Source organism: Scheffersomyces xylosifermentans (genome assembly GCF_036884685.1).
Source record: "Scheffersomyces xylosifermentans strain CBS 12540 chromosome Unknown RJT20scaffold_7, whole genome shotgun sequence".
Lineage (NCBI taxonomy): Eukaryota > Fungi > Ascomycota > Pichiomycetes > Serinales > Debaryomycetaceae > Scheffersomyces > Scheffersomyces xylosifermentans.
Window position 1 is genome coordinate 1,578,021 of NW_027042945.1, and position 13,925 is coordinate 1,591,945.

Here is a 13,925-nt window from a genome sequence, read left to right on the forward strand (position 1 = left end):
CACCATTAACTACGACACTAACATTAACTACACTAACATTAACTACACTAACTACTACTACACTAACATTAACTACGACTACATTATCTACTACTACAACATTAACTACTACTGACTTCTACTACACAAACTAGTACACTAACTAGTAAACTGACTAGTAAACTGACTACTACAACACTGACTAGACGTTACTAGTGCGCTGACTACTACTACTAACTACTACTAACAACACTAACTACCTACACCACTAACTACACCTGCTCCATAACTGTGCCCACGCACGACCACTCTACCCATAAATCGAAAAAACGCGAACCGTAAACTTAACAGAAATTTGTTAGTAGAAAATCAACAGGAGTTTTGTATTGTAGAGGTTTGTATAGTTAAGCACACAGTAGCATATAGCAGTATAGCAGTATATTGTATTATATTGTATTTATAGAGCAAATTAGTTAATCATGGCTAGACAAAAACGTAGTGGTGCTCTGTCGCCTGAGTCAGTTACGCGCTCTCCCAGATCGAGCAGGACCCGCCGTCTGGACGTTTCAGGAATTGAGTTCAACTCAGAAGAAGAGGAAGAAGACTACAATGAACAAGCCAACGACGATTCTGCAGTAAAGGAAGAATCTGGCGAAGATGAAGACGAAGAAGAAGATATCGATGGAACACTGAGAAATGGCTCTAAAAGAGGTCGCAAGAGAAAAGCTGCCGAGGTCGAAGCCGACGACGACGACGATGAAGAAGCCGTGGTTGAAGAAGGTGAAGGAGAAGACGAAGAAGATGATCTCGAAGAAGACGTAGAAGAAGAGGAAGAAGACCTTGATATCGATGCTGTGGATGAAGCAAACGAGCCACAGGAAGGCCCAGTAAAGAAAACCCTTGATTTACCAAGAAAGCCTAAAAAGAGAGGGAGAAAGAAGCTCAATATTACCATCTTGGAAGATGGAGTATATGACGATGAAGGCAATCCACTCAACATTGACGATGATGAAGTCGTCATAGATGCAGAAGATCCTAAGGGTCTAGAGAAAATCGATAAAGATGGAAATTTGAAAGGTGGAAGACGCTTTAGAATGAAGACCTTCAAGTTATTAGGCAAGGGCGACAAATTATATATGATTTCGACAGAACCAGCCAGATTGGTGGGATTCCGTGATTCGTACTTATTATTCAAAACCCACCGTTCATTATTCAAAAAAGTTTGTACGAACGAAGAGAAATTCGACTTGATAGACAGGGGTATTATTCCAAACTCATACAAGGGTAGATCTGTTAACTTAGTTGCTGCTCGTTCTATCTACAGAGAATTTGGAGCTAAGGTGGTCAGAGAAGGTAAGAAAGTTATTGATGACTTCTGGGAACAGAGAGCTATCGATAATGGTGATATCCCAGGTGAATATGCTGATCCAGCTGAGTTGTACCGCAACAACCAAGCAAAATTGGGTAGTATTCTAGGCGACTCCAACACAAATGGAGGATCCACCCCAGTTGCATCAACACCGTTAGTCAATTATCAAACCGACCCAACATGGATGTTCCAAGTTGCTTTAAAAACCAGGGATTATAATGCTAAACTCCAAGATCAGAGAAGCCAGACCTTCAACAGAGGAATTAGAGATGTATTCACAAATTTGAACTTCTTTCCAGCAAGCACACAGCCTACTTCTACAAAGATTGACTTCATTGAGGAAAATAAGGACGGAAAACTTGTTTTTGACGCTGTTTTTACTAACCCCAACCTTAAAAAGAGAGTGACAGGATTGAAGAATGTTCCCAAGGAGATATTCGGCGATATTGAAGATGAGGAAGTTAAGAAGGCAATCAGAGCACAGCAAGAGTACGAGAGAAGTATTGTATAACGATCATACTCTTCGTTAATGTTGATTTAAATGGATCCTCTTTCTAAGGGAATATAAAGTCGACATTAGTTAATATGTATTATAATGTAAACTACTATTTTATTGAAGTAAATTGAAAGTTGTAATCTGGAGGGGGATACATTGAATGACCCCATTCATGGAACTCTATACTATTAGATAAATATTAAATGCATTACTAATGAAAATCTAAACTCTTCGAAGCTTATAGAACCAAATCCATAGATTAAAATGGAAAGTACATTATGTACTTATGGGGATCTGGGGACATTAAAAGTTACCTCTTCGTCGCCACTATCTAAGTCACTATAATACATCGAGTCATCGATGTCATCCTTTGCCATTTTCTTCTTCTCCATGTGAGCGCGTAATTCAAAATCTACCTTAGTCTTCCTTCGGCCTACATGCACTGTTATATCCCCTTCCTCCACGACTTCTGCATGTTTCTTTGAGTAAGCAACTTCAGCCTTTGCTTCTTTTCCAGAGATTTTGTGATTTACCCTTATATGCTTGGCCAATGTGTCATGACGTGTGAATATCCTCGGACCAACTCCTGGGTGCTGCTTGACACACACATAACATTTGAAAAGCTTCTTCTTCTTAGAGTGGACGGTCTCCTGATGTCTTATTAATTCATATTTTCTAGAGAACCTACGCAAACATAACTTGTGTGGTTCATCTGGAGAAGGTAATTGACATTCATGGACAACATCTGGGTCATAATTAGAAGATTTGTTTGATGGTTTGGATGTTGACGCTTTCTTTATTATTCTGTGCGCTGCCAATTTGGCATCTACTCGGATCTTCTTCTTTTCTTTGGGTGTCAAGCCCGCTAAGGAAGCTGAAACAAATTTATCGTGGTCCTCAGTGTTGGGGTTTAATGAAAAAAACGAGCTGCCAGGGTTGGATCTCTCATCATCATTCAACGACGTATCTGAACCATCACCGTAACCTCGTCTAATATACTTCTTTCTTCTTTGTCTAGCCCCTCTCTGTCTTGGGTCGGGTTGATTCATCTGCCTGTAATCATATTTGGCGTAGTCGTCAACGAAACGCCTGTAGCAATCGTTCATATCGAAATGAATGACAGAGAGAAAATGGTAAATGACGGGTTTCCAGGAAAGGAGATTATAGATTTCCCAGTAATTCAAAGCCATGACGGCATTAGTTAGGAATCGGATGGTTCTAGTAGCTAATTCAACGTTCTTATGATTAGTTGAAATTTTTATGAAGATGTCAAAGTTTCTTTGAACAAGTACGTAAAGACGAGTGTGAAGCGGTTCATCCGTCATTACATACTTGTCAAGGGAGTCAATGAGGTTATAATATTTTTCCTGAAGCTTTCTGGTTTGAACTGGGTCTTCAACGACATCCTCATACAATATCGATGCAATTTTGTGAAGATGTTCAGTATATTCTTCTACTGATGAAGGAGAAGCCGAGCATAAAATAGTTATCTGTTCCTCTATGGAGTACGAATGTTGATCGGGAACAGCAACAGATGTTTGAGACGAGATGTGGTCATTAGATGCGGCTGTGATCGAAGTGTCATCACTGGAAGGAAGTGGATGACTTTGAGGTGGCGGTGGTGGTGGTGGTTGGAGCGTAGACGTGATGGAAGAAACAGATGAGACTGAATATTTGGGACCTGATTGTCCTAGAGCAACCGTTTCAGTTGCAGGAGAGTTATATGGATGCTGGTAGTGACTAGCTTGGATATGAGATGTAGAAGGAGGAGGTGGCCCTTGACTTATTGTGCTTATGGAAGGTTGACGTTCCCGTTGCCCTAGCTTTGGTTGAGGCTGGGGTTGTTGTTGAAGTGACTGGAGAACATGGTGTGTAGTCTGAGGAGATTGATTAATAACAGCTTCTTGGGTGGACTGACGGGGTTCCTTGACAGCTTGGGGTTGCAGAGGAACGGGTTGTGGCTGGAGTATTGGCTGCGGTGATTGATTTTGTCTTCCTTGAACTACCTGAGGTTTAGGCAGCTGGTGCGACGGCTGAGGGCTTGGTTGAATTTTTTGGTTCTGCTGGCTCTGCTGGCTCTGCTGCTGGTGCTGGTGTTGCTGAATTTGCTGCTGTTGTTGCTGATGAAATTGTTGATGATGCTGCTGATGCTGCTGCTGCTGCTGTTGTTGTTGTTGTTGATGCTGAATTTGCTGCTGTTGAATTTGCTGCTGCTGTTGAAGGTGTTGATGTTGTTGATGTTGCTGTTGTTGTTGATGTTGCTGTTGTTGTTGATGTTGCTGTTGTTGTTGATGTTGCTGTTGTTGTTGATGGTGCTGAAGTTGCTGCTGTTGAGTTTGCTGTTGTTGTTGAATTTGCTGCTGTTGCTGCTGTTGCAAGGGGTGAAGCTTATGCTGCTGATAGTGCTGTGGCGGTGATTGTTGCACAGCGTGGAGGCGAGGAATGGTAGGAGACTGAATATGAAGATGCTGCAGTGATTGCTGTTGCTCCAATTGCTGAAGGCTTGGATTCTGGAGCTGCTGTTGCTGAAACTGGTTTTGCTGAAGTGGTTGATGCTGGCCTTGTTGAATTGGCTGCTGCTGCAGCTGCTGATGGGGGTGGACTGATTGACCTGCTGGGCTCTGCTGAGCGCCTGGGTGCTGTGCCGACAATCCTGGGTTAGGCGCCGTCGGCGCATTGTACATTTCTACTGGATAGTAGTACAATTTGGGAGGGTTTTCGTTCAAATTCATTGAATTACTAAGGCAGTATTTTGCCGTTTGCGACCACTCTTGGTGATATAAGCTGAGGAGCTGGATAAGATAGGGAAAATCGACAAATCAGTCAAACAGACGGTGACCAGTGTTACTAGCCGCTATTTATAGTGCCCTGGCAGTATTTCTGAAAAGATACCTAGGGTTTTAGTGGTGGGGCAAATGGGTGTTAAAATGGCCCCGAGGGATAATCCGCTCAATGGAATTACAGCCAAACGAGATAGTGTCACAACTATCAATTTACTAGCGATAAAAATGCGCTAAATGCCCCAATCTTCGGCGGACAATGGCTGTTGTGCTATACACGATTCACTCCCGAGCAAACCAAGCGATTTCTCCGATTTTTGCCAAACAGACGCTGAACTTACCACTTAGCTGTAAAAACTATGACGGTCAAATACGGTAAATTTTGATCATTGTTGTTGAGTCCTTTTTTCCTCTGACTGCAATAAATTGTGGGCTATCCGCACGACCTGCTGCCTTGAGTCGTTTTTGCGGTAAAAAAAATAGAAGTAGGCAGGTTACCCGGCGTCCCCTATCGGGAGACAGGAGGTATTTTGTGGTAGTGTTTTGCAACCAATGTGAGAGTGAGGAAGCTGCAAGACTAAAAAAAGCAAGACTAGGGGGTGGGGAGAGGGTGGGTTGAAGTTGGGAAATGGAATGGGTAGTGGGTGGTAGCTGGGGTTTGTGGAGAGAGGTGTATATTGGTGAGAAAAGAGGGGTGTAGGATGATTAGAAGGTTGGAGGGTTTTCTGGTATGTTCGAGTTGGAATAGTCTGCTGCCTGTTGTGCTACCCTTGAGCCAAGGAACTGGAAAATGCTGCGAATTTTTTTTTTTTTTAAAGAGGCTGCTGCGGCTGGTTGGGGCAACATCTCCCCTAAAAATGGCGGTTTTCAGGGAGAGAGTTCTGAAAGGGAAGAAATATGAGTTTATAGGTGGGATATGGGTGAGTCAATCTAATTAGAGTGTGTATACCTCATTGTGGGTGGAAATCGGTGATTTTTGCACCCCAGGTCCGTTTTGCAACCAAAACGGGGTTTGGGATGTGGCATTTTCCGAGTGCTGCGCATACTATTGTTATTACCGAGAAAGCTAATATAAGACAATAATCCATTACTTTCTGCTAATTAGAAATGATAAAAATCTACTATGCTACTTTGTATTTTATTTATGTGTTGGGTTTACGTAATCATTTCAATGTCATATATACTATATGGAAGAAATTGTCGCCCTTGGATTCTTGGCGCAAATAAGCTACTACTTCTTGTCCTCTGGACTGTTCAAGTATGATAAATCCATACTTTTCCGGATGTTATTCTCGTTCCGTGGCGGATTTCCAAGCTGTTGCAAATTTTGGCTATGGATTCCAAAGCTGTTCTTGCTATCGAGTTCATGGATCAGAGGGAGAATCGTTCCGCTGCTTATGGACAGTGGGCCAAGAACAGGGGGCTGTGGGGCAGTTGGGTTGTTAACTCTAAACCTTTGAAATGTTTCCTTGGGGCTAAGACTCTTGAATGCATTATTTCCTGCCAAATTTGTAGGGGTGCTAGGTTCATACGGGACAGTTGCTACGGTGGGAACCGTTGCTTTAGGTATTGAAGCACGTTGTTGGATAGGTGATAAGAAAACCTCCTGAAGCTGCTCTGGATTTGCTGCTGCTGCAATGCTGCTAGAAGACGCAGGTTCGGCAACACCTTGAGGTGGAGATACTTGAGCTATCGGTGGTAATTCGATTACATCGACAATTCTATTCTTCGGATGTTGATTTGCAGCTTGTGCTTTGTGTTGATTTGTATCCTTTGTGCTAAACAGTAAGAATCCGGCATAGCTGGACTTGATTGTGAAATCAGGGTTAAGGAATTGAGGGTGTGGAAGCGGTTCGACGAACGTGTGTTGTTTTGTCACTAGCATTTTTGGATCATCGATAATTTCAACATTTTCCTTTGCATAGTTAACAGCCATCTTGTTTTCTTTACCTGTCACTCCATGCTTCCTTCTGATGTGTCTCGCTAATGAATCATGCCTTGGATAGCTTTGCACTTTTGCGCCATTACGCGAGCAATAAATGCATTTGTATATCTTTTTCTTCGTAGCATGGACAAATTCTTGATGTCTCAATAATTCGTTCTTGCCATAAAAGATTTTCAAACACTTCCTCATAGTACCAGGGTCAATCAAGTGGCATTGATGTATAACACCCGACTTGGCCTTCTTGTTTTTGTCGTCCAACATTGGCATTTCTCCAGCAAGCTTGGCTGACTTTTTGGGAGACTGTGCTATAAATCGCAATTGATTTTGGAATTGGAAAATTGGATTAGATTTGGAGTTTATTTGACCCATTTCAGAGGAGCCTTGCATATCATCTTGATCGGGGTCGTATCCCTGGTTATACATTTCTTGTTGATACTCCTGGAATTCGCTTGCTTCCATTGAAGTGTCTCTGTCTTCTTCGTCGGAGCTACTTTCATCAGAGGGCTTGTCGTTGTATTCTAAATTTTGTGGCGCATCACTAGGCTCAAACTTCAGACTATCAAACTCTTCTGGTGGTACTGAAGCGGCTTGTGAAGTAACCTCTGGAGAAGTGGAAATTCCATCCTCTTGATGCAATCTTCTTCCATCAGCTTCATCTTCAAACTCCATTTCGTCCTGGTCAGAATCCGTCATATTGGATTCACTTTCCGTATAATTTTGCGGTTCACTAAGAAGGGCAATTTCTTGGTCACCATGTCTTTGGTTGAATAAAGTTGCGCCATCTGTATGTTTAAAAGTAGATTCCTTTTTGACTTCTTCGTACTCTTCGTCTTCGTCTTCTTCATCATCCTCGTCATCATCTTCCTCATCTTCTGGAATTACCTCTTTCTCTACTTTGATCTTTTGCTTCTTTCTGGATGGGCCATTAGCATCTTTCAAGGTTATATCGACGTATGGTGTGATGTGAATTCTATCATATTTCACGCTTTCTGCATTCTTTGCAAATGAATGATATGAGTAATTATAGAATGGATATGGGAAAGGGTATAGCAATCCTGCTTGCATTGCATTGTTGAGATAGTTTTCTGGCGGTCTAATGAGAGGGCCAAATGCAGTTTGAATGACTTCAAAATTAAGTAACTTCAAGAAGTACTCTAGGTTGGGAAGTATGTAGATTAAGTGGTATACCTCCCAGTATTGTAAAGAATAGATCAATTCTACCATGTATCTGGTGATGTGTGATGATAATGACAAATTGAAATATGTTGAGGAAAATTTGAGTAGAAGATTATAATTATCGATAAGGATTTTTGAAAAAGTACCATTCGGATATATTGGATGATGCTGTAAGTTTTGGAGTTGTTGTAGTTGCTTTTTCTTTTGTTTTTGTTTTTTAGATAGCTGTGGTGTGGGTTGAGCTGGCCAAGTCCATGTCGATAATGGTGTAGGGAGGTACGAAGTCAATTCGAATAGGGAATTTTCAATTGAAATCCGAATGTTATCATCCAAGTGCTTCTCTTCGATCAACAAATTGAGAAGTTCCTGTAGTTTCAGTGAATAAGATGCTATTGATTCCTCGGACTCTATGCCTCTGTGGTCACCACCCGTCTCGTGGTCAGGGTTTTCCGAATGGCCCTGAGAATAGAATTCTGGGGTGTTTTCTTGATTACGCTCACGGCGATTTGAATATATCTCTGTCACTATTACCGGCTTGTGTGGATATAACTTCTTCAAGTCTCTTATAATTGGGTCGTTGGCTTCTGTGCCCTCATTTTCGTTATTATCATAGTAAGGGAGCGACCGTGGGATATTTCGTTTGACCTTTTTTATCAATGCTACATGATGAAAGTTAGTATATGATATTCAGCGGTGTTTTCCACTATAAATTCAACTGAAGTTGTCTGTACATACCATCTGGGAGAAATGACTCGTGATGGATTATGCTGTTCACCTGCTGTTTAAAATGTTAGTAACAGAATGCAAAAAAATGGGGATTCCGATATTTAGCTGCCGACCTCAGTAGAACCGTTCCACAAATGGATTAATATAAGAGCTCTTTGCCCAAGCTACTACATGAGCTGCCAAACTGTAACTTTCTAGGGTTTCTCTATTTTAGTGTACTCTTCGTCGTCTCATGCCTATGCTCATATTTTGCCGTACTAATTAACAGTGAGACAATCTGTAGGGGCCGGGTAGAGAGAATAACAGAATGACACCATTAAACACGGCCAAGTCGGCGCCAAATAATCAAAAAAATCAGCTCTCGCTTCCATGTACATACTCTCCACTCCACCATGCTGTCATTTACCATAGCGCTGGGGTGGGCAACTGCTCTATGCTATTGCTGCTAACTTGTGCTACCATCAATTGCCAGTAATTTCCAACTGAATTTTTGAATGAGGAAAAACGACAGAAAAAAACTGCAACAATCACCACACCTAGATAGGGCTGGACACGACCCGTTAGAGTGTCGACTGCCGGATGGGGCAATAAGAGCGAGTCATATGAGAGTGATGGGGAGTAGGATGCGAAAAAAAGGTTGTAATGTGGAGGGTGGGGAGACGGCAGGCTGGGGCAGAGGGCAGAGGATTGGGCAGTGGAGTGGGACTCTAGGAGAGATAGAGAGACGGAGAGATGGAGAAAGGACGGTGAAAAATGAAAAATCGAGCAATTAGACGGTGGGAGAGGCGACAGGGGAACGGGCTGAGAGGGGTGTTCACACTTATATGTAAGATGTATTGGTGCCTTTAAAATGGCTTTTTTTTTTGAAGTGGGCAAAAGAGGAGGGAAATGGGAGAAAATATGAGAAACGGATAAGGAAATGGGGGTTGCAGGAAAGGGTCATCTGAGTTAAGAATGAAATATCAAATTTAGAATGGGTTGGTAGGTGATTTTAAGTGTGTGTAACTGATGCAGTTAACCCCAGTTAACCCTCCATAGTTAATTCTCGAATTCGTTAATTAATGGTTGCACATTGAGCCAGTCAGGGGGTGGAACTCCCAGCACAAAGGCTCTGGTGCAGTATTTTATATGTTTGTGGGGTGTAGATTCGTTAACAGATTTTTTATGAGTGCTATGACGTCAATGGAACCTATACTACATAGACTCCGGTGACTCAGGAAGTTGCTTTTTAGCAATGCAATAGTCGATACTTTGCTTTTTTCTGGGTACCAGCTCGTAACTGTCAATTTTAGAAATTGCACGAGATCTCGTACTGTGTGGGCCGTATTATTTTTGCAGCTGCTGTACGTTAAAACTACAACACCTTTTATTGGCAGGGGGAGTACATGTATATTCTTATTGTAGATTAGTGTGAAATGGTGACAGCAAGAAAAATTAAGCTTTGCTATATAGATTTTGCAGAAACATTCTTTCGATGATTCAGCGTTCTTGACTAAATTTATAACAGTATAAATTGAATTTGCTGTTTTAGCTGAAAAATTAAGAAAAATTGTAATTTTATTAAAATACAGAGTATACTAATACTGAATAATTAATCGTATACAATAATATACTAGACAAATACTGAACCCGCAGAAGATTGTTTATGAGAGGGCAAATATTTAGAAGTTGTAGCTTCAGCAGGCTCTTCGACCTCTGCAATGTCGTCTATGTTCGATCCCTTGAGATACGAATGTAAGTTGTTCAAAGTCTTTTCTTCATCAACATACTCAATCTCTTCTTCTATAATATCCTCAATGAGCTTAGTATTTGATGGATAGGTTCTAAATAGCTGTGTGTAGACGTCGTTTTCATCCTCTCCAAGGGCATGCAAAACTTGTTTGAACACTTGCTCGTAAACGTCCTCGCCCCATAAGTTATCCAAATGTTCGTGATTGTGAACTGCGTGAGCTGTTGTAGTTTTATGCGGTAACTGGCTCTTCATGACATCAATATCCACCAAGGAATCGATATCTCCGTAAATTAAATGAATTGGGACTCTTATGTTCTTCAACGGATAGCTGATAGGAGTCAAACCCGACAACTTGGAATAAGAATCATGGTACATTTGGAAGTTCTTGGAGGACATAATTTGGAACCAATGAACGACGGTTTTCACGGATGTCGAGGAATATAAATGGGCATAACTGCTCAACTTTTGAATCTTAGAAATGTTTGCAGATTTCCAATTGAAGAGAATATAGTTGGAGATATCAATCATGTTGTCATATAATGGAGGATACATTATACGTTGCCAGAAAAAAATGGACGGCATCAAGATTTTTCTGGAGAACAACAAGAAAAAGATATTAGGCGATGCCTTCAAAAAAAAGTCTAAGAACTTCGAATAGAGACCATGCGGGGTGGTAGCAGGCGAAATTGCAATTAATTTCTCTATTTTGTCATTCAACTCAGAGTTTACTGAAACACTGGCAAAAGCCTGAGCAGAACCTTGACTGAAACCAACGTAAGTCAATTTAGACTTATTGGTTGCATTCAAGATGTACTCTATAGTATTGGGAATGTCAAAAATCGCAAACTCATCCATAGAAAAGTCCCAAAACCGCTCCGTGTGTGTCTTATAATGTAAGTGCTTCTGACTGTACTTGTTTCCACGATTGTTACCAAGCCAGACGTCGTACCCAAGGTCATATAGTATGAAAGGCAAGTTCAGATATTTATCCAACATAGTGACCCAAACATCCGAGCTCATGAGTAATCCATGATGTAAATAAACCACCTTCCCATTGGGTACTCTGGCGGAGTCGTCTCTGCCTACAATACGATGGACAGTCAATAAGTAATCGTCTTTTGTTTGGACAATTCTGCCTTCGACATCGTATCCGAACAAGTTACACATTTGGTCGATACTTGTACTATTCAAAAGACCAATCATTAGGTCATACTTTTCCTTCAGGATGTCTAAATCTCTCACAAGATACGTGTATTTAGGGTGATAACTTTCTTCTGCTGTCGAATCATTTGACACATTGTCACCCGTTGAGCTCAAGGCCACTGGATTTGTGGTGAATAGACTATACATCGTAGTGGTAGCTACTGCAAAAAAGTCCAATACAGAAGAGGGCAAAAGTGCAGTGATAACCAGCACTATAAATTCGACCCATGCTAGCGCAAACGAAGTAGCAATTACAGGCCAATCTAACCAACCTAGTCTCCCTAATAATGGTACGTACATTGCGGAAGGGCTGCTGAATATAGATTATCAACTAAAGCTGAAACAATCAATCGCCTTAACATAACACATTATCAGTAGCAATTTGAAAAATGTGAAAATAGAACCTGCATGTGCTGCTTTGTTCACGTTCCTGAAGTCAGTGGTTTCCGAGGTTGTTAGTTGCTAGATGATAGTGTTAAGAGCTCCGAGTAAAGAGCTGTTGAGAGCACTTTCGGCCAGAATGACAGTAATGCCGAATCCATGAGTCAATATAGCGACTATTTCTGGAATAACGTATTTTCTCGATTTGGGACTCCAACAACTTTATTTGCTCACAACTTGAATAATTGCATATTCTTACGAAGTCTATATATTGCGGCTAATCCCTCGCTGCGAGCCCCCAGAAACTCAAGGTGTGAGCAGAAAATAGAAAGTTTTGAGACTTTTGGGGGGCTTTTCCAAGCAGGCTCCCTTGCATTATGGAACACTGTGGCCCATAGGGGCCCTTCCTTGAAGATATTACTGGATTAGTAACCTCGGGAGAAAACTTATATTATATGCCACATATGACACCGGTAGCTGCCTGGAACTCGACCAATGAGGTTCCGGAGAATCTGAAAAAAGATATAGAGTTGCCGAGATTATATGTTCCTCTCCTATCAGATAACTCAAAATGTGCACATGAAACACGCACTTTATCTTTTTCATCTGACATCTTGACGTCGGTTATTGTTGCAGTCATGCAGGAACATGCCGCCGATGGATTCAGCCATTCAGAGGGATGCTAGAGTCGGAAGCAATTCGGATAGATTGAATGGGGGAACTATAAACGGCAGAAATGCCCACGGAGGAAGCAATGACATGCAGTATTCTGCATTGTAACGTCAATTGTTGAGATAATGAAGTTTTGGTACCTGAGAATTGCAATAGTTCAGTAGTAAAAGGAGCCCTTTAAGACTCCTATCCTCTAATAACTGACTGGGCAAAACAATAGGTACAAAGTTCTATAGTGGGGCCCTGTTTCTCCCAATTATTAGTTCAGGAAAAATACAACTGGGAAGCATAAGGTGTTGGTGAAATTTAACAATACAGGCACCATGCAGCCGAGTGGGACATATGACGGATATTTTTAATTATTATAGGGATAGGAACAATGTGCTTAATGATTAAGTATGAGAACAAACGTTTGTCTTTCGTCCTTATTTAGTTCAGAAATTAACAACTGTGGAAGTAGCACGGTTCCTCTACTATATATAATTGGAAAATTTCCCTGTTGTTTAATGCATTTCCTCTCTAAAGTATCTTCAGGCAAATTTTCATAATATTGAGCAAATGGTTTCCGTTAAGCAATTCTCTACAGTGTTAGCTCTTGCAGCAGTATCTTCTGCTCTGAACGCTCCAGTATCTACTGATTCTGCTGATGGTAACAAGTACGTTGCTACCTTCAAGCCAACCAGCAAGTCCAACATCACAGGTACTGTTGAATTTCAACCAGCCAGCAACGGATCTGTCACTGTTAATGTCGATTTATCTGGTTTCCCAAGTACTGGTGGTCCATTCCCTTACCATATTCACCAAGCCCCAGTTCCTACTGATGGTAACTGTACAGGAACTTTATTGCACTTGAACCCATTCAATGGAACTGTTAACGCTACTAGTGCTGCTGGTAAGGAAGTCGGTGATTTAGCTGGCAAGCATGGTAACCTTCCAGGTGGATCTGTTCTGATTAGTTACGTGGATAACTACATTTCATTGAATCCAGACAACAAGGCTTACCTTGGAGGATTATCTGTTGTTGTCCATGCTTTAGACAACACTCGTTTGTCTTGTGCAAACATTACCGAAGAGTCAGTTTCTAGCAACTCTACCAGCAATGCCACAACCAACTCTACTGGTGGTTCCTCCCACGAAAATTTTGCTGGTAAGAACAACGTCGCCATTGGTGTTCTTGCGGGTGCCGCAGCTGTTGCTGTTGGATTACTTATTTAAGTATGTTAACTTTTGTTGCAGTTGGAATTATATGAAGCATACAAAATGTGATGGAAATCTTGAAAAAGAGTCAGTACTTCGGAATATTTTATAAAATGTGTACCTATTTAGAAGATAAAATAAGATTTTTATTAGTTATTTTAATAGCGAGAATTGATTAACCAGTTATTGTACATCTAGTCAAAAGGGTCTTCTTCAACAATGTGCGGTGGCTCAGTGCCCGTATACATACTATTGTTCTTACACAAAAC

At 41.2% G+C, this 13,925-nt stretch overlaps 5 protein-coding genes across 5 annotated transcripts; 2 read left to right on the forward strand and 3 right to left on the reverse strand. All coding sequences in view use genetic code 12, as the record gives it.

The window, feature by feature from the left end:
* Positions 1 to 358: 358 nt before the first annotated feature.
* NPL6 (Npl6p) lies at positions 359 to 1,955 on the forward strand. Its single transcript, XM_064917886.1, has one exon. The coding sequence runs from the start codon at positions 459 to 461 to the stop codon at positions 1,857 to 1,859; it is 1,401 nt and encodes a 466-aa protein (XP_064772804.1). The 5' UTR covers positions 359 to 458; the 3' UTR covers positions 1,860 to 1,955.
* On the reverse strand, positions 1,956 to 5,035 carry FGR15 (Fgr15p). The gene has a single exon (XM_064917887.1). It carries the CDS (start codon positions 4,574 to 4,576, stop codon positions 2,129 to 2,131), a length of 2,448 nt encoding a protein of 815 aa, XP_064772805.1. The 5' UTR covers positions 4,577 to 5,035; the 3' UTR covers positions 1,956 to 2,128.
* Positions 5,036 to 5,750: 715 nt separating this feature from the next.
* RJT20DRAFT_130922 (uncharacterized protein) lies at positions 5,751 to 8,928 on the reverse strand. The gene is made up of 3 exons (XM_064917888.1): positions 8,851 to 8,928; positions 8,481 to 8,523; positions 5,751 to 8,404 (listed from the first exon to the last, which is right to left on the reverse strand). Exons 1-3 carry the CDS (start codon positions 8,878 to 8,880, stop codon positions 5,856 to 5,858), a joined length of 2,622 nt encoding a protein of 873 aa, XP_064772806.1. The 5' UTR covers positions 8,881 to 8,928; the 3' UTR covers positions 5,751 to 5,855.
* A 991-nt stretch (positions 8,929 to 9,919) lies between these two features.
* RJT20DRAFT_60626 (uncharacterized protein) lies at positions 9,920 to 11,826 on the reverse strand. The gene has a single exon (XM_064920949.1). It carries the CDS (start codon positions 11,704 to 11,706, stop codon positions 10,084 to 10,086), a length of 1,623 nt encoding a protein of 540 aa, XP_064772807.1. The 5' UTR covers positions 11,707 to 11,826; the 3' UTR covers positions 9,920 to 10,083.
* Positions 11,827 to 12,616: 790 nt separating this feature from the next.
* On the forward strand, positions 12,617 to 13,774 carry RJT20DRAFT_60643 (Cu/Zn superoxide dismutase). Its single transcript, XM_064920950.1, has one exon. The coding sequence runs from the start codon at positions 13,018 to 13,020 to the stop codon at positions 13,672 to 13,674; it is 657 nt and encodes a 218-aa protein (XP_064772808.1). The 5' UTR covers positions 12,617 to 13,017; the 3' UTR covers positions 13,675 to 13,774.
* Positions 13,775 to 13,925: the final 151 nt, after the last annotated feature.